The 21,745-nt window shown below is 37.9% G+C and overlaps 1 protein-coding gene across 2 annotated transcripts in view; it reads right to left on the bottom strand.

Annotated features, from left to right (window-relative positions):
• Positions 1-288: 288 nt before the first annotated feature.
• grm8b (glutamate receptor, metabotropic 8b) overlaps positions 289-21,745 on the bottom strand; it is a 172,859-nt gene continuing 151,402 nt past the window's right edge. For both annotated transcript variants that reach the window (XM_079860209.1, XM_079860210.1), the window contains 2 exons: positions 3,481-3,727; positions 289-843 (listed from right to left, as the gene is read on the bottom strand). In XM_079860209.1, the coding sequence (XP_079716335.1) occupies positions 794-843; positions 3,481-3,727 (297 nt within the window). In that variant the 3' untranslated portion in view covers positions 289-793. The remainder of the gene's footprint in view (positions 844-3,480; positions 3,728-21,745) is intronic.

Below are 21,745 nucleotides of genomic sequence, written 5' to 3'. Positions count from 1 at the left end.
AAACTATTATAAAACAAAACAAGAATAATCAACAACATATTTCATTATTGGTTGCTGACAGTGCGACAAAGAAATGAAGCACAATAACGCTGACTAAAATATTCATTTTGATAAAATATTAGTTGTTGGACATTACATTTAGCTTTTAAATTAGTATTATAAAAAATAATAATAATCACAGATAATCAACAGATTCATCGATTATGAAAATAATTGTTAGTTGAAGCCCTACTGTGAATTACGTATTACATGTTTCATCCCCAAAAACATAAATGTCCAAACACCCACCACATTTCAAAAACATTCCTTTATTATAAATAAATTATTTGTATAAAAAGTTGAATTGGCATGCTTCCAACATGGCATTTGCACACTCACAACCCAAGGTTATAGACCAGAGTAGCCAATACAAGAGACAAACGCATTTTTCCAATGCAGGTCTGACACTGTGGGACAAGAATGAAAAAAATTTCACAACCACAAAATACTTACAATTAGAATAACATGTAACATGGTCGACTCCAATATTTGTTCTGTTTCTTTAAACTTTTGTATTTTTTTTTCTTACCCCTCTTTGCCAGTGTCCCGTTTTATTGGCTGCCCACGTAAATGGCAGCTTTTGTCTCCATTTTTTGGATGTCCGCCTAGGCTTTCTTATAAAATATCCAAGAAAAAAAAAAAGTCCAAGAGTCCATCCTCTTGTCCACAAACAACACTGATGTCTCATGCTTGGGTTTCAGTCATTGGATCCTGTTCTGCCGGATCCATGCCAAACCATTTTCAGGATGTGCAGTCATATGGCATGATTGGTGTAGCTGACGTAGGTTGTTTTTGTGGACGGTGCTGAAAATGAAAATAGCCAGTTAAAGAACACTGCTGTGTATCGGAAGACACAAATGTCACAGCAAGAGATGGGAGAAATGTGATTCTGAACGTAGCTCTGCAACCATCAGAATAAAATGCTCACTTTGTTTCATAGATTGAAAATGATTTTGCTGCTTCCTTTCATTTAAAAGTAAGAAGAAAAAAATTGAGAAAGTAATAACACTCTTTTGTAATTCCTTTATCTTGTGCCTTTTTTTGCAGAAAAGGTTTGAGTTGTGAAAAGTCATTCAAAAAAGAATTCATGGCATGCTTCAAAATTAAATTAAAATCAAAACGAACCCTTATTTTAGACATTCACTCAGACAGAAAATATGCACATAAAACTTCAGGCATCATTTAACCGTCATGAAACCCATTCGAGTTTCTCTTTTCAAAAGGTGAATTTTGGCCACTCAATGTCATGAAAGTGAATGAGAACTGGGACTGTCAGGCTCTAAAATGATAAAAAAGCACCAAAAAAAGCATAAAAATGGCCCATATGCAATATATTCCAAGTCTTTTGATAGCTTTATGACAAACAGATTGAAACTTTGAAGACAAATCATTCTTTTGGTTGGAATGATTCATTTATATTGATCCGGTCACAGCAGTTAAGTGTTTACTAAAGAGGATGATTTTCAGTGAAAAACGACCTGAATTTCAGTCTTCTTGTGTCTATGGAGGATTTGAAATATACTATACTAGTCATAAGGACCTCTTTTATGGTGCTTTTGTAGCATTTTTGAAGCTTGACATCTCAATTCTTTGAAACTGCACAAAAAAGCACATTATTCAAAATTTCTCCTTTGTGTTAGAATGACATCAGGGTCATTTAGTAATGTCAGAATTTTCAACTATTTCCCAATAATAGCCAATAATCTCTTTAGGTTCAGTCACATTCAGGGACATAACCACCATCTGTGCGAACGGTGCTTTATAGTTCATAGCTAATGTGACCTCACATTTACACTTCAAATACTGTCCTAATAATGGGCCCATATTGCTACTAAAACCTGTACAGAACTGACTCACAACAACACCGATTAGCATATTTGAATGTTGTTCACTAAAACGGACATAGTAAAACTGCAATGAGAAACACCAAAACGTGTTTGTCCTCTAAATGGTATTCTCTACATTCATTACATGGTACATTTGACTCTCATTATGAACTGGCCCAGTGTTAGAGCCCTTTAGCCGAGGGGTCATGGCACATTAGTGAGGGTCTGAACATTTGCATTAACTTTTACAGTGCTGTGGGCCCGTGTATGCTGCTGCCCTTGCCCTGGTTAATGATCGGATCCTTCATGTAAAAGGTAACACCACACTGGCTGCTGAAGTACAGTCTGTTTCCATGAGCTTGCAGTCAGTAATTCAGATTTTATAAGAGATCTAGTGTTAGCGTCAGACAATGCAGGCAGCATAGCTAATGAATTAGCAATGATCCTCTAGTGAATGCATCCTTATCTGCTTCATTTCCTCATAATAAAAAGCTTCAGATGACAAGATAAATGCCAAAGAGAGTAACCAATGCGAACATTTTAGCAGCATTGAAGTTATCAGCTCATTAGAACAAAGATCATGCACAGCTTAGCCACCATTAAAGGAATAGTGACATTTCCGTAATATACTGTATTTACTTTGTTAAATATATGAATGTAATGTATGTGGGTCAATGACATTTAAGAGTATGCATGATAAAGAAAATTATTATTATTTTTTAAAATCTAGTTAAAAAAAATGTACTCTTTGTATTCATGTTGGTTTTATTTTTTTAACAATAATTGTTAAGAGGACTCTAAAAATGTCATGTGGTGCAACCACAAAGTAAAAAGTAATACAATATTTTCCTTACACATTGAATACATTTTTTTTATGCATACGTTATTTTCAAAAATATATTGAAATGTTGAATTATTAATTAATAAATATAAAAGTTTCTATATTTATGTGAACCACATGACATGACATCCCACTCCCAATCAGGTAGAAATTATGAGTGAAAATTGTTTAAGAAAAAATCTTAATCCAATAAATCATGAATGACGCAATCATGAAAATTCATTGGTTAAAAGAATGAAAACCTTGAAGAATATTATTAAAACTTAATTTACAGAAACTGGGAGTGTTGGGCCTTCAAACAATGTTGTCAAAAAGGTTGAGAACCACCAATTTAAGAGGAAATAAAATATTATGTCAAACTACTTAAGGTTTTCTTTTCAAGAAAAGAACCCTGTTTTTGAATTTTTTACTTTATGCCCCCCAAAAATATCAAAATAAATTTCAATACACAAACTAAAGACACACTGTAAAAAGTTATCAGTTGACTTAAAAGTGAGGAAACCCGTTGCATTCAAATTAAGTAAATGAACTTCATGTGTAATTGAAAAAATTAAGTTATGTGGAATTTCAATTACGTGAAGTTTAATACTTATTTTTAAGGCAACAGGTTTCCTCACTTTTTCTTAAGTTAATTCAACTGATCACTTTTTACAGTCCATGATTTGCATTTTTAATGTATTTTTAAATAAATGAATAGATTAGCATCATGTCATTGACCCATGTTCCACATTAACATTATAACAAAGTGTGGATGTTAGAGAAGACTGTACTCACTACTATTGTCCCCACTCTCACAGAGTTCGGTTTTCACCTCTCCATTGGGCCGTTCACTGGCCAGCTGGCTGAGCTTGTTTGTCATGGTGGCAGCGGTGACGATGGCCTTGAAGCTGCGCTTGCGTTTGGGCACGTTCTGCTCCGGGTGCAGGATAATGATGTAGACTTTGGGCATGTAAAGCATCCCCAGAGACACGGACGCACTCAGGCTCAGAGAGACGGTCAGTGTGGCTGTCTGAATGTACATCTAGAGTGAGAAAAGAAGAGAGTTATTTCAACGGTTACAGTACGGCAACAAAAGTGCGCCGCCCTATAGGCGACAATGTCTAATGAAACACAAAACCATATTTTCTCATTTTAATGTAACAAAAAAAAAAATCCTAATCACTTAGGAACACTCTTATTTACTTCTTTGAGTTTATCTTAAGACATTTATTAAATTCCGTAAATGTTTTCGTTAATTTAGCCCTCCTTCAATGTAAGTCTATAAGACTTTTTGTCTTTTGTTTTATTGTCCATCAGATTAAAATTATATTTCAAATGGCACACCTCTCCTCAACAAACCACACAATTTGATGTATCATTCCGTAGCACTTGTGCGGGATGAGTTGCGAACCAAATTTGGGTTAGGGATTTGTTCAGATGCTAATGTAGCTAGGTAGCTAATGCAGAAAGCGGCGAATTATTGCTAATATTGTTATATTAATGGATTATTTAGTTAATGTAACCTCAGGATCAGGTATGACTCCATTTTGGCACACTTTCACAATCCAGTCAAATCCCATCCAACATTTTTTTTAAATATCTAAGCAATTTCAATAATGCTAATGTTAACAAATTCACAAACCTCAGATGCAACCATACGCCCAGAGCAAGACAATTTAAAATGTTGATTTATCCTTGGCCATTTCTAAGAGTTTGATAAATGGCTAACTTCGCTAACAAATATATTACTACTTTCCTTACCTTGGGTGCGAGTGATCAGTAAGCTAACGAGCAGTAAATGATAACATATGCCTGCTGTGGGTGAAGCAGATGATAAAGCTCCTAACGTTTATATTAAGGTGCTGAGAATGAATGAGCTGAGGTTTTTAGGTCAGGAGTGGAGAATCTAGAACACCGCACGAAGGTGTAATTCCATACTACTCCTTAGTTGAGACTGAAATCAAATTAACTGTATTACTAAGTACTGACGTGGGCAAAGAGGTAAACACATCAGCAGAGGATTTCATGTACTGTCTCTCCAAGACAACAGAGCACTGCCATCCTGTCAAGGAAATGTGACTGTGCACAATATTCACTGAATCTCCTTTTGAATTGTAATTTTATTCAAGTCTAACCTTGTGACCCCAGTACCACTCTTTTGTGTAAGTCTCCATACTGCCGGACAGTATAAGGAAGGCCTCTCGCTGAAAAATAAATGGGAGAAACTACCAACATAATGTAGCGGCTGTTCTGTGACAATGGAAGTACTGCATTTTAAATCAAAGAAGCAATTCAGCATTTCTTCTAGAATGGTAATGTATTTTAGCTGGACCCCCAGCTGGGAAAAATGGGCTAAATTGCTTGCTGGTCACTCAGCCTGGGGGTGTGTTTTCAAAAAGCATTGTTAGGCAAATATGTTTGCAAGTTCAGTCGTTTGCAACATAGTTCAATAATTCAGCATTTCCTGAAACCATAGTTCAAATGAACATTTGCAAACTTGTGTGGGTGGTTCTACAGCTCTCGACCTGTAATTAGAAGCATAGTTTCTTGTTAAAATTACATGGACATATACTGTAGATCTTGCTCTTGGGCAAAAGAAGCAAGATGACATATAGGGCCATATTTTAACGATCTTAAACGCAAGTATCAAGCGCGAAACGCAAGTAACTTTGTGGGCGTGTCTTGGGCACTGTTGCTATTATACCGGCGGGATAAATGACTCTTGCGGGTTGTGGGTCAAATGGGTTGGTCTGAAGTAGCTTCATTACTCATAGGTGTGGTTTGGGCGTAACGTGAAATAAACCAATCAGAGCGTCATCTCACATTCCCTTTAAAAGCAGGCACGCTTGTTCCATGGCGGATTGCTATTATAACGGCGGATTTGCCAGGCGCACGCCAGGAGCGGTTCAAAGCCGAGGAGACCGACGTTCTCGTCAGGGCCGTAAAAGACAGAGAAGTGACATTGGGGATGGGAGAAACCCACCCAAATTAGCTTCGGTTAAACAGGCGTATGATAATTTGTGTAAATGTGTAAGCTAGATTTATGCCTATTTTTTCACATCTTCATGGACACGACAATGATTTCCCTCGTGTGGTAATAGTTTTCCTTGTAATAATGTATGGTTTTCTAAAAATGAGAACTGCTGCGTCTGTGTGTAGATGAGATAAGCAAAGTGTATGCGCGTTGTGCACACGCTACATTGATTATGGCCAAGCATGCGCCCTTAAAATAGCATATGAATAACATGCGCAACGCGCCACTGACTTTAGACTAGGTTTTTCCTGGTCAGTGGCGGAATTGTTTTCTAAACCTGCAAAATAGCACCAGGGAACGTTTGAGCTGGAACACGCCTCCTCTTTTCGCTGAACCGCCCCCGGGAGCGGAAGTTAATTTCCTAATTTACCGACGTACGTCTGTGGAGGGCAAAGTCCGCTGTGCGCGGGTGCAAAATAGGAATGATACATGCGTCAGTGTACAAAGTCAAATGCGCTTGGTGCAAGATAGGGCCCATAATATTATATATATATATACATACAAATTTAAATCCATATCTTTTAGGGTGTCAACAATTAGCGCTGTTTTTGAAGAGAGAGAATGTGCATAAGTGCATAAGGGACTCTGGAGAAAGATATAAGAGGGAACCCAGGATTAATCAATCAAATAAAACAAAAAGACATGGAAACTAAAAACAGTGAAGTAGTCTTCAGGTGCCATGTTCGCTATACAGCAGCATCTCAGAGAAATAACGTTGTGGAAAAAGCTGCTGAGTGAATGAACCGAATGGATACAGGAGAGTTGGTTAGTTTCTCCAACAATGCATCGTACTATGATAGTTAATCAGCGCGTATGGGAAACACACCCCTGGTTAAGCTAGTCTGATAGCTGCTGGTTTTAAAGGGGTTTTGCGAGCTAAATTGGCTGAACAACAGCTAGACCAGATTAGCCAAGACTATCCTAAAACAGCTAACACCAGCAAAGTGATTTAAACAAAAGAAGACAATTTTATTATCATTGTTGTCAGATTTTAAAAAAATAACATAGATGCCTGAAGATGTTTTCTAAATGGCCGCCGAATGACTTGCTTTAAAAAGGATATTCATGCCATGTCAAATGTCATATCTATGGAGAGGGGAGAAAATTAGAGGAGAGGAAAAATTGGGAACACTTTATTTTGATGGTCCACTTTAGACATTCTACTGACTATAAATAACTTTGCAACTTAGAATAGCTCTAGCTGCTTAAAAAAGCACTTGATATTAGTTTACTCTTTATTTAGCGTATGCTACAGTAAAAAAAAGAAAAAAAGAAAAGTGTACTCAATTTGCATAAACACAATTTTTCTCCAGAAGTTATGTGTGAGGTAACTCTTAACCCCCTCACATAAGCATTTGTCAATGTGGATTTTTTAAAAAATAACATAGATGCCTGAAGATGTTATCTAAATGGCCGCCGAATTACTTGCTTTAAAAAGGATATTTTTTCGTGCCATGTCAAATGTCATATATCTTTGGAGAGGGGAAAAAGATTAGAGGAGAGGAAAAATTGGGAACACTTTATTTTGATGGTCCACTTCTACTGGCTATAAATAACTTTGCAACTACATGTCAACTAACTCTAGTCAGATTATTAGTAGACTGTTAGGTTAGGGTGAGTAGAATAAATGTATGTGTACAAAATGTATTCTACTAGTACTAACCCTAACCCAACAGTCTACTAATAATCTTACATGTAGTTGTAAACCTCACTCCCCTGGCCTCAAGAGGTGCGCTAGCGACTGATGTTAGCGACTGCGGTCTTTAGTGTCCTTGTTAATGCACCCGCCTCCCATGCTGGAGACCGTGGTTTGAATCCCGCTTGGAGTGGGTTACTTTTTGGGCTGTGACCTGGATGGGAGTGAGGTTTAGGGGGGTGTGTGTAATGGACGTAGGCTAGTAAGAGCTGTGTGTGTAAACCTCACGTACATGGCCTCAAAAGGCTGCGGTCTCTAGCGTCCTTGTTAGCGCACCCGCCTACCACGCCAGAGACAGCGGTTCGAATCCCGCTCAGAGCGGGTCGAGTAGGACGTTACATTTGGTGCCGTGACCCGGATGGGAGTGAGGTTTAGAGGGGTGAGTGTAAGGGACTTAGGCCAGTAAGAGCTCTGCGTGTAAACCTCCTCTGGCCTCAAGAGGTGCTTTAGCATTCTTTTTAGCGAGCCCGCTTCCCACACCGGAGACCACGGATCAAATCCCACTCGGTGCGGTTTGTGTAGGACCTGTTACATTAGAATAGCACTAGCTGCTTAAAAAAGCACTTGATATTAGTTTATTCTTTACTTAGTGTATGCTACAGTAAAAAAACAAAAATTTTCTCCAGAAGTTATGTGCGAGGTAACTCTTAACCCCCTCACATAGAGCTTGTCAATGTGGAATGTGAAATCTAAAAGTTTTCTTTGCAGTATTTCCCAGTGTCTTGTACCACTAGGATGAAACGCTTTTGTGATAGCATTCCTCATGTGTATGTCGCTGTGGATAAAAGCGTCTGCTAAGTGAATTTTTTTAATGTATTTCAGATATATCTATTATTAACAGGTGCAGAAATTCAAGCACAGAGCCATGCAATCTCCACAGACAAACATTAAAATCCAATGAATGTCGCTTTAAATTTATATCTTCAGCAAAATTAGCTCAAATACGTCAAGAATGCATCACATATCCCTATAGTGTATCCTGAAAATCACTTGTGTATGTGTATATTTTTATGTGCCTATTGTAATTCACAGCGCCAGTCAGTAGCACCAAAACAGCAGGGGTAAAAAAAGAAAACACACTCTTAAAAAGCCATACGAAGAAGTAAACTCCATTTACCTAAAGATCTTTGGGGAGCTTAAGTGGTTTAAAAATCAATGCCACAGCATGCGACTGGTGAACGGATAAACACAACCAACTATATATAAACTGGAACTCATTCAATTTGTCTGTAAAACTCCGGATGACTCATCTAACTCTGATTACCCCCGGCAGGCATCCTTTCCTCATCTTTTCATCTGTTCCCCTCAATTCAAATGTACCGCAGTGCAAAGTGAGGGAACCGACAGAAACCAACGGATATAGTTCATTCTTACACAAGCACTCCCAATACTAAATGTACAATCGGTCCCCATCAATGAGCAAATGCACAAGCATGCAGAAGAAATGAGACCGTTAATGCAGAAACGTGGAGACGCGTACAAGGTTCAGATTACAAGCCATGCATAGATGTATAGAAACTTGAAAGTTTTAATGAGCACAGAGTGAGGAGATGTGAGAGAGACACGCCTCAATAAAATACTCATATCTGTGTCCTCATATTGCAGTGGCTTATTGCAATAATCTTTTTAACATCATTGAGGGCGAAAGAAATAAGCCTGTGAGAGATAAGGGAAACGGGAAATACGCTCGGCAGATTTCTTTCCATTTGGACTCAGTCTTTTGTCATGCGGAGGAATGAAAAAACGGTCTGATTTGAGGGAAACAATTTCCTCTTTTACGTAACTTTTCATTTAATTCCACCCCGAGGGGCGGCTGTTTACCACGTTTGTTTTCATAGTGTTTGTTTCTCAAAATGAATGCTAGAGTGCTTTTATGTTAAAATTTGCGGTTTCGCTAATCCCTCGTGTATGTGGAGCCACATCACTGAGGAAAAATAGCCTATAACTCACTTATGCTAATCTAAATGAGATATGCTATCTAACAGATGATAATTAAACGTTAGAAAAGCTGAGAGGAAGATTTTTACATTTTGCACTATATATAGGCTAAAAAGCATGATAGTTTGCAGGCTCAATGAAAAAACTATAGAATTAATTTTCTAGCCAGTAACATACTGTATGCAATCAGAGACACAAATGCTTGACCAACGCATTGGATAGATGTGACGCTAGCAAACCTGAAACAAACCTGACTGTTGAAGAAGACAAGTTGCATTTTAGCACCCCTTGTGGCTAAGCTGAAAATGTAGTGTTACATCTTGGATAATGAACTACGTTCCGACATATTTCTGAACTTGTGAAGTTGAGCTTGTATTGCTAACAGATCTAATGTAAGATTTTTGGGACTTTTGACCACATTAGCAAAATGTCAGCGAAATTTTCAAAGCCCAAGTCCATTTATTTATGAAGCATTACTCGCACAGAATTCACTTTTAAACCAAGCAGTTTTCTGTTGGTCAACGTGGCAAATCAAAGTGAACTTGAATCAACCTGAACTTGTGAAATCTGCATGGAGCAATCTTTCCTAATTGCATGGATTTCTATTGAAATGACCGGATTTCGCCCATATAAATGCGCTGAACAATGGTAAGCATGAGAACACCTTAAGTCTCTTAAAGAAACCATCTAAATGTTGATGGTGGGATGCGGTGTAGGCATGTGACGGTATCATATTTTCAAGCTTTAATCTCGAGGGCCAGAATTTTCTAAAACACATGCTGAGGTGAATATGGAGCTGCTTCCCCCAGCATTTTCAATAGGTTGGCACAATGGATTACAAACCATTTAGCTGATTGGCAGGTATTTTGTCTGCAAGGGAAACATTCCAAGGGATAATCTATCATAATGAGCCTCAGGCACGTCACATGCCGGGAACATTGTAAGTGGGAAAACTCGATCAATGTCAATGTGCTTAAAATCCCCTTTGCTAATTACTATGTTGGTTCGCTCCATGAGCTAATTCTGTGTTGCATGCACAACTGGATTCGACACCATGTCAGGCTTTTCACAGGTGTGTTGCCTTCAAAATGTCACTGCTCAGCAGTAGAAGAGTGTAGCACACCATTGGTCTTAAAAATACAGGTTACTAAAAGTGAAATGTTGTACACACACAATCACAAAATGAAGGAATGCAAGGAAATTATTAAAATATGCAATGGATAACAAACAGTTAGCAGTCATTATCGCAAAAATCGCAAATTTACTCACTTTTATGAGAAAGTTCAGATGGTGAGATAAGAAGGATTCTCGTTTAGGGCAGAGGTTTCAAACTGGGGTATTTATTTGTACACACACACACACACACACACACACACACACACACACACACACGCACGCACACAAACCTATTAAATAATCTAGCAATAATCATAGAAAAACAATTTGTAAAAATTGTGTTTTCATGTTTTATGGGGACTTTCCATAGACATAATGATTTTTATACTGTACAAACTGTATATTCTATCCCCTTACACTAACCCTACCCCTAAAACTACCCATCACAGAAAACGTTCTGCGTTTTTACATTTTCAAATTTGCAACATTGACACTGTTCTTGAACTGAAATAATACAACACCGAACTTAATTGACCTAAATAATGACACTATTGTCTTCTGTAGATCTTAAATTGAATTAGTTTCATAATTGATACATTTTCAACATCATCACATTCATTAATAATCTGTAATGTATGAACTTGAAGTGCTATATAAATAAATGTGACTTGACTTAATTGAATTATTTTTGGCTTTAGTACAGTAACAACATAAAAAGTCAATTATTTCATTGTGAATAATATAACACTTTCTCACAGTATTAATGGGACTTTATATACTATGCACATATAGCTGCCTTTAAATTTTAAGAGGGGGTCCCATTGCAAAGGGGATCGTCATATTTGAGGGTCCTTGGTATAAAAAAACACCCACACAATTCGGGTGCCAATGGTGCCAAAATGGGACATGACTGACACATAGCGACCAGACAGGTCTTCTGACATGACACTACGGTAGCAGCACAAGTACCAAAACCAGTTAAACTTCAGAGACCATATTTCTAGAACTGCTATGTCCTGCAGATTTGCCTTTTCAACATCAATTGCCCAATGGGATTGTTGTACAAGACATCAAATTGACATCAAACATTGACGATCAAATATGCAAATCAAATTGACGTCAAAAACTTGACATCCACACACTGATGTCCTATTCTCGACCAAAATAACGACACAAAAGTAATAAAATGCTGAAAAGATTGAAACTTCTTGAGTCTGCCGCCTTAAATAGCTCAGCTATTCTCACATACACAAACACTCACACATTCGTCATTTGCCGAAACCTGGGATTGAAGCGAAACCAGTCTAACTCTCTCCCAACTGAGCTATTTCAGCCATATGAGCAATCGACCCCAACGTGTCAATTTTATAACAACTAACTGGTAATCCTGTAAATGTGGTATTACAATTATATTGTAATTACATCAAATGTATTGTAATTATAATGGTATCACTATAAATAAAAAAATCTGGATACTACACAATACTTTATGTGGGGTTTCAGCAAAAATGCTGTTTATAATTTATGAAATTGTAATGAATTTGGTAAATGTAATAATCACTCCACTGCTAGGGCTGTCGCGATAACCGCAATATCGCAGTACCGCGCTACTGACAAGCCAACCGCAGAGGAATTCAAATAACCGCAGCAACCGCGATATTCGCGTTTTCTTTTTTCATAAGGCTATACCCTTCTTGTTTTGAACTTTGTGCATGTGTATTGAATGTTAAATAAGTTAATAATGACAATAAGACGTGGTGATCATGGTTTTATCATGGTGATTTGTACAGAGGCTTCGTGGATTCGCACTTAAGCCTAAACAGACAGTGAATGAGAGAGATCAACTGAGCGCGTGCGATTACCTGCGTCTGTCTTTGAGGTCAAGTCATAGCCTATTTGTGAAAAGGTTGCCGTGTCCGAAGAAAATTGTAATATTTGTCCTGTCATCCTTTTAACGTTTAAAATAAAGGGTATTTACCATGAATGGCATCAGCGACAGCGCTGGTCAGCATCCACAGCGCGAGGAACTCGCGGTCGCGGGAAACAAAACTCAGTGTTACCTATGCAACGCATTGCTGGTCAGCTGAGCCTTGAAAAGTGGAGCTCAAAGTTAAAAAAAAATAACCTTGTTTCATTACTATCTTTTAATGAATCAATCAGCGTTTTTGAACGTGTTGTTGAATGAATGGTTTAATGACTCACTCAAAGACAGTCCGTTGCCGTAACAACTGCGCGCTGAGTGACAGGCTTTCAATGCGCAGATACGCTGTTTAGTTTCGGTTTATTGGTTACTGAAAATGTACTCGTTTTTGTCCATGCTGACCACATCGTAACACTTATTTATATCAACAAATAAATCAAATCAAATAAATCAATTAATAAATGCGGTAAAACCGCATATCGCGCTATGAGCCACTCATAATTACCGCAAGGGAAAATCCTTCACCGCGACAGCCCTATCCACTGCTTCCATTTCGGCATGGGTATGTAAATAAAATTAGAAACCAGTCCGGAATTGTTATTTCTTTATTAAGTTAAAGTCCACCCACAGCAATTTTAGTTGGGCACATGCACAAATCCAACGGCTACACACAGTTCAAAAGAAGATGTGCCAAACGGATGAGTTTCGAGGCCTCAGTTATGAAAAAATGCTATTTAAACTAATCAGGCTGACAAAGAATTCATATGCAATTAATATCAATCAAACACACAAATCATTGATGTCAATGTGATGTCCATATGATATCAATTTGAAGTCTAAACCATGACACCAATTTGATGTAATCAATGTGGGACTGAAAACTTCCTCTTTTCACCTAATTACCACTGGAAGACATTGCCTTCCAAACTGACCTAAAAATGACATGCAGCATCTTGATCAAGTCTTGACTAACTTTTGACGTCAAACTGATATCAGGGTGCCCGTTGGGTTAGGAGAATCAGGCCCTTGCTATCAGAGCATCCTACACAACTCCTTGTCCAACCTCTTGTTCTATCCAGACTGGACTGTTGTAATGCTCTATTGGCAGGTACTGTCAAATCTCTGCAACTGATCCAGAATGTTGAAACAAGATTGGTCTTTAACAAGCCTCTCCTCATTAATTTGCACTGGTTGCTAATTGGCACTTGCATCACATTCAAGGCACTGATGTTTGCCTACAGAACAACCACTGGCTCTGCACCCCTATACCAAAACTCAATACTTCAGACCTATGAGCCCTCCAGAAGCTTGCATTCTGCAAGTGAACGGCGTCTTGTGGTGCCATCACAGAGGCAGAACATCCCTATCACGGGACTTTACCTTGACTGTTCCCCGCTGGTGGAATTAGCTGCCAAACTCAACCCGAGCTATCTTTTTAGTCAACACTTGGCCAATTAATACTAACACTTACTATTCTATATATTGTTAGGGTAAGGGTTAGGGTTAGTCTTTTATTATAGTTTGGGTTATTATAGTCTGCTCCGATCCATCTTCCATGCCATATACATTTAAATATGCTCCTTCCCTAAAAAGAGCTTATTTATCATAGAGACAATTCCTTCCGATCTCATCCTGAATACAGAACAATCTTATCACCTTTACATTTGGCTGTTCTTATTTGAAAGAATATCGAAGATGTGGGAACAAAAGTTTATCCCTTTCATTGTTATCCTCAATTTACATTTAAGACAGAGCTTCATTTACATTACAAGTGGTAAACTGTAACAGGATAAAAGGTTTAAGATTTGGATGTTCTGGGTTCGTTCTGACGCCGGTGAACCCAAGGTGCTTTGTGTACTTTGCCACGGCTATGCTGGAATAAACTTCATTTTCGAGATGTTTGACGTCCACATCCTTTTTTCTTACAATATCTATAAAAAAAACAACCAGAATCAAGTATTCCAGAGTGCCTGTCGCCAGTGCAAAAATATATAAATACATAGAGAAACCATCTATGCTAACAGAAAGCAGTTAGGTCATCAAGTTCAACTCCATCTATAACTGTTATATCTTGAGAAAATCATGTTGTCAAGCTCTTGGAGATGAATTCTTAATGAGCATTGCTTTCAATTTTCAGTTTTTGCACAAATTGTGCTTTAACGTAACACTTGACATCAATGTCTGACAGCAAATCTCAGCAACACATGCCACAGACTTTAGACGTGCAGAGAAGACGCTGTGTTTTTAATCCTGGCTTCTCTCGGCAGCGCTAATGAGCACTGGACAGAAATACACCCCGGTGCATGAAAGAACAGAGGGTACAGCCTACAGTCTGCAGTCCACCACTGAAGTCATCAACATTACGAGACCCACATTGGCCCGGACCGACAGAGGCTGCACGCTCTATTTATGGCCCATTAACAGCAGCACTATTCCTCCAGGTCATGTTTGATCATCTCCATATATCTGATAATGAGCATCTCTTAGATGAGAAATTGTTTTTGATGCAAAAACCTAAAAGACTAACAAGGACTGTATACTGATGGAGCTGCCGATGAGGAGATGACATATAGATGATCCTCAGCTGTTCACTTCATCATGTTGCCACAATAACGAGAGATTTATGTAAAGGTAGATAATGACAGTAATAACTATAAATATAGCTGCAAGCAGCAATACGGGGCCAAGCCCTGCAAGGCAGAGCAAGCAACAGCCGCTGTAGCGCAATGCGGAGCCAGAAGAGCAAAACATCAGAAATTTAATGTACATCAAGCACAGTAAGCACATCAATTACAGCAGCACAGCTAGCATTTAAGCACCAACAGCAGTGCAGAGCCGGAAGGAATTTAAATTATTATTTTATACACAATTTCAAAGTCGCCCCACACTGGTCTCGAACCCACGACCACAATGGTTCGGGATTCATGACGCATGGTTGAACCACTTGCGCCACCCAGAGGACATGTTTTACAAAGCTGCAGAGGAGAGGCTTCAGTGTGTGAATGAGCACACAAAATCATGTTAACGAGATTAGCATGCTAAGCTAACTTAATGCTAATATAGCTTATGATGTGGTACATCCAATGCTGGCAAAATAGATATCCTCAGATTCGACATGACGCAAGGAATCGATAGACACCAATTTTATGATTTTGTGACAAACTGTTCACAAGTTACAGCCTCTGAACCAATTATGGGTTGACCTCATTAAGTTTGCGACATCATAACTTTTTTTTTCCAGTATAGCAAAAAAATCGGGGACAGTACTTTTATGCGGCTCAGTCCGAAGATCATTTGAGTACATGTTTGGACAAAATTAGACCAATTTTGAAGGAGGAGTAGCGAAAAAACTGTTTTACATTCACTCCAATATGGCGGCCAGTCACATTGTTGATAAATAACATATGAGATATCGTTGAAATCGGCATAAGCCAAGGAATATATTGACATAAAGAAATCAAATTTCAAGCAATGTTAGCAAAAGTTATAAGCGTTTTTTCAAAAAACAATGATATCTCTGGAACACTAGGTGGCGCTGTGATCAAATTTCTCAGGTACCTTCGGGCCATGCTAATGATGATCCATACCAAATTTGGTGAAGAAATTTCAAATAGTTTAAAAGATATTGCAAATTATGACATCATTCAAAATGGCGGACACGTGGTACATCCCATCATGGCAAAATCGATATCCACGGATTTGTCATGACCCAAGGAATCGATAGACACCAAGTTTATAATTTTCTGACAAACTGTTCATAAGTTATTGGCCAAAATATGCATTTTCCATATCTCATGACCCGTAGGTGGCGCTGTTCCCAACTTTGGCATGGAACCTCAGATCATGCTTCCGATGAAGTGTACCAATTTTCGTTTCGATTGATCAAAGTTTGGCCGAGCTATAGCTTCTGAACCAATTTTGGGTCGACCTCGTTAAGTTTGCGACGTCATAACTTTTGATCAGAGAAGAATAAAAAAAATCGGGGACAGTACTTTTATGCGGCTCAGTCCGAAGATCATTTGAGTACATGTTTGGACAAAATTAGACCAATTTTGAAGGAGGAGTAGCAAAAAAACTGCATACTGTACTTTTCAAAATGGCCACTACTGTAATGGGCGGAGTCTTAATGTAAGATATTGGTTCTAATCAGCATGATGAGATGAATCAGGTGTACTAAGTTTCATTTTTCTAGATCAAAGGGTTCAAAAGTTATAACCATTTCAATGTTGAATTTTTGAACTGCTGGTGGCGCTATAGAGTTGGACCTAGAGACTCAAAAATTGCTACAATTACTTTTCATTACCATCACTACAAGTGTGCCAAATTTCATCATTTTCCTATGTATGGTTCATAGGGCTGCCATAGACTTCAAGAGGAGGAAGAAGAATAATAATAATAATAATAATAAGAAAACTAACAGATACAATAGGTGCCATAGCCCCTTCGGGGCTTGGCCCCTAATAATAATAAGAAAACTAACAGATACAATAGGTGCCATAGCCCCTTCGGGGCTTGGCCCCTAATAATAATAAGAAAACTAACAGATACAATAGGTGCCATAGCCCCTTCGGGGCTTGGCCCCTAATAATAATAATAAGAAAACTAACAGATACAATAGGTGCCATAGCCCCTTCGGGGCTTGGCCCCTAATAATAATAAGAAAACTAACAGATACAATAGGTGCCATAGCCCCTTCGGGGCTTGGCCCCTAATAATAAGAATTTTTATTGTTTTGAAATACTAAAATTAGTAAGTGTCTTCAGGACAATAGTTAAAACGTTGTCCAACCTGAATGTTAATTTTAACTTTAACAATACTTAAAGCTTTAAACCAAACAAATGCATGTATAATAGTTTATGTAGTTAACTTAATTTATAAAAGCCAGCTTAATTAAAAAAAAATAGGTTTACTTAGACCATGACAACATCAAATCACACCCTTCTACTCTCTAGCTCACTACACACAATGCATAAAAGGAAATTGACATGAGAATGAACACATAAAGGCAAAAAGTATTAATATGAAGAAAATGCTTACATTGCAAGAATAGTAGATTGTCAAGGACTGCTATAGAAATCATTTTTGATCACAAAACTTTCTGAATACTCAAGACTTCAGGTGAGACTCAACATAGAATAAACAATGTTTCTAATCCCAGAAGAAAGATTAAAAAAATACTTAACTGGAAAATACAGAAACCATTTTATGAAGTTGGACAGGACTCGAACTCACAACCTCTGGGTGATGTGACTGTTACTCATCTAGTAGTACCATTGGGAAAACTGTTTTTTTTTTACATTTTTACCAAGATGCCAAAGTTCAATAAATCAAGTCAAGCGTTAATCTTTATATGAATGTGCCACATATCATATTCTAATGAGTTACTTTTCAGAAAGACACTATGTCTGTAACACAATGGTTTGGGCTCATGGCACATGGTTTAGCATTTTACGCTTAAGCTGCAGAGGAGAGGCTTCAGATTAAGAATGAGCACACAATAAGCACACAAAAGAATTACTTAGCATCTCAACCAGTTAAGCATGCTAAGATATCTTAATGCTAATGTAACTTATGGTTAGCCAATGTGGAGCCAGAAGAGCAAAAAGAGCAGAAATAGAATGTACATGAAGAACAGATAGGTTCAGAAGTACTTATGGATGAAATCAAAACAAGCAGCATTAGCGCAATAGATTAGAAAAATGCCTGAACAAAACAGGAATCAACACAATTTTTATACTCATCCAACACAGGGTTCGAACCTACAACCAGAACGGCTCAGGATTAGAAGCACATGGTTTAGCAGACTGCACCACTCAGAGGATGTACAATCACAAACTTCAGATGAGAGGCTTCAGTGTAAGAATGAGCACACAAAAGCAAGTTAACCAGATTAGCATGCTAAGCTATCTTAATGCTGATGTAGCTTATGGCTTATGATGACGTGGTACATCCAATCCTGGCAAAAAAGATATCCTCGGATTCGACATGACGCAAGGAATCGATAGAGACCAATTTTATGATTTTGTGACAAACTGTTCACAAGTTACAGCCTCTGAACCAATTATGGGTCGACCTCGTTAAGTTTGCGACATCATAACTTTTTTTTTCCAGTAGAGCAAAAAAATCGGGGACAGTACTTTTATGCGGCTCAGTCCGAAGATCATTTGAGTACATATTTGGACAAAATTAGACCAATTTTGAAGGAGGAGTAGCGAAAAAACTGTTTTACATTCGCTCCAATATGGCGGCCAGTCACATTGTTGAAAAATAACATATGAGATATCGTTGAAATCGGCATAAGCCAAGGAATATATTGACATAAAGAAATCAAATTTCAAGCAATGTTGGCAAAAGTTATAAGTGTTTTTTCAAAAAACAATGATATCTCTGGAACACTAGGTGGCGCTGTGATCAAACTTCTCATGTACCTTCGGGCCATGCTAATGATGATCCATACCAAATTTGGTGAAGAAATTTCAAATAGTTTAAAAGATATTGCAAATTATGACATCATTCAAAATGGCGGACACGTGGTACATCCCATCATGGCAAAATCGATATCCACGGATTTGTCATGACCCAAGGAATCGATAGACACCAAGTTTATAATTTTCTGACAAACTGTTCATAAGTTATTGGCCAAAATATGCATTTTCCATATCTCATGACCCGTAGGTGGCGCTGTTCCCAACTTTGGCATGGAACCTCAGATCATGCTTCCGATGAAGTGTACCAATTTTCGTTTCGATTGATCAAAGTTTGGCCGAGCTATAGCTTCTGAACCAATTTTGGGTCGACCTCGTTAAGTTTGCGACGTCATAACTTTTGATCAGAGAAGAATAAAAAAAATCGGGGACAGTACTTTTATGCGGCTCAGTCCGAAGATCATTTGAGTACATGTTTGGACAAAATTAGACCAATTTTGAAGGAGGAGTAGCAAAAAAACTGCATACTGTACTTTTCAAAATGGCCACTACTGTAATGGGCGGAGTCTTAATGTAAGATATTGGTTCTAATCAGCATGATGAGATGAATCAGGTGTACTAAGTTTCATTTTTCTAGATCAAAGGGTTCAAAAGTTATAACCATTTCAATGTTGAATTTTTGAACTGCTGGTGGCGCTATAGAGTTGGACCTAGAGACTCAAAAATTGCTACAATTACTTTTCATTACCATCACTACAAGTGTGCCAAATTTCATCATTTTCCTATGTATGGTTCATAGGGCTGCCATAGACTTCAAGAGGAGGAAGAAGAATAATAATAATAAATATAGCTGCAAGCAGCAATACGGGGCCAAGCCCTGCAAGGCAGAGCAAGCAACAGCCGCTGTAGCGCAATGCGGAGCCAGAAGAGCAAAACATCAGAAATTTAATGTACATCAAGCACAGTAAGCACATCAATTACAGCAGCACAGCTAGCATTTAAGCACCAACAGCAGTGCAGAGCCGGAAGGAATTTAAATTATTATTTTATACACAATTTCAAAGTCGCCCCACACTGGTCTCGAACCCACGACCACAATGGTTCGGGATTCATGACGCATGGTTGAACCACTTGCGCCACCCAGAGGACATGTTTTACAAAGCTGCAGAGGAGAGGCTTCAGTGTGTGAATGAGCACACAAAATCATGTTAACGAGATTAGCATGCTAAGCTAACTTAATGCTAATATAGCTTATGATGTGGTACATCCAATGCTGGCAAAATAGATATCCTCAGATTCGACATGACGCAAGGAATCGATAGACACCAATTTTATGATTTTGTGACAAACTGTTCACAAGTTACAGCCTCTGAACCAATTATGGGTTGACCTCATTAAGTTTGCGACATCATAACTTTTTTTTTCCAGTATAGCAAAAAAATCGGGGACAGTACTTTTATGCGGCTCAGTCCGAAGATCATTTGAGTACATGTTTGGACAAAATTAGACCAATTTTGAAGGAGGAGTAGCGAAAAAACTGTTTTACATTCACTCCAATATGGCGGCCAGTCACATTGTTGATAAATAACATATGAGATATCGTTGAAATCGGCATAAGCCAAGGAATATATTGACATAAAGAAATCAAATTTCAAGCAATGTTAGCAAAAGTTATAAGCGTTTTTTCAAAAAACAATGATATCTCTGGAACACTAGGTGGCGCTGTGATCAAATTTCTCAGGTACCTTCGGGCCATGCTAATGATGATCCATACCAAATTTGGTGAAGAAATTTCAAATAGTTTAAAAGATATTGCAAATTATGACATCATTCAAAATGGCGGACACGTGGTACATCCCATCATGGCAAAATCGATATCTACGGATTTGTCATGACCCAAGGAATCGATAGACACCAAGTTTATAATTTTCTGACAAACTGTTCATAAGTTATTGGCCAAAATATGCATTTTCCATATCTCATGACCCGTAGGTGGCGCTGTTCCCAACTTTGGCATGGAACCTCAGATCATGCTTCCGATGAAGTGTACCAATTTTCGTTTCGATTGATCAAAGTTTGGCCGAGCTATAGCTTCTGAACCAATTTTGGGTCGACCTCGTTAAGTTTGCGACGTCATAACTTTTGATCAGAGAAGAATAAAAAAAATCGGGGACAGTACTTTTATGCGGCTCAGTCCGAAGATCATTTGAGTACATGTTTGGACAAAATTAGACCAATTTTGAAGGAGGAGTAGCAAAAAAACTGCATACTGTACTTTTCAAAATGGCCACTACTGTAATGGGCGGAGTCTTAATGTAAGATATTGGTTCTAATCAGCATGATGAGATGAATCAGGTGTACTAAGTTTCATTTTTCTAGATCAAAGGGTTCAAAAGTTATAACCATTTCAATGTTGAATTTTTGAACTGCTGGTGGCGCTATAGAGTTGGACCTAGAGACTCAAAAATTGCTACAATTACTTTTCATTACCATCACTACAAGTGTGCCAAATTTCATCATTTTCCTATGTATGGTTCATAGGGCTGCCATAGACTTCAAGAGGAGGAAGAAGAATAATAATAATAATAATAATAAGAAAACTAACAGATACAATAGGTGCCATAGCCCCTTCGGGGCTTGGCCCCTAATAATATATATGTATATAGATGTTTGTGCAACGATTGAGGGATGATTCATGTTAAGTTGTAATATAACCTACTGTAATTAACAGAACTGAAAATATGGCTGAAAACAACAAAATATTATTACCTAACACTAAAGCATATAATAATTCCATACACACATTATGTAAACATAATTGATCACAATTAGGGTGATGATATCAAAAAAGATGATTTAAAAGGCCACACAGAGACTCAAATTAGTGAATCGCCTTTTAAATCTGTAAAATAATAATAATAATAAAATAT

This window comes from Squalius cephalus (genome assembly GCF_949319135.1).
Source record: "Squalius cephalus genome assembly, chromosome: 23".
In the NCBI taxonomy this organism is placed as follows: Eukaryota; Metazoa; Chordata; class Actinopteri; order Cypriniformes; family Leuciscidae; genus Squalius; species Squalius cephalus.
This window is presented reverse-complemented; position numbering and strand designations above follow the sequence as displayed.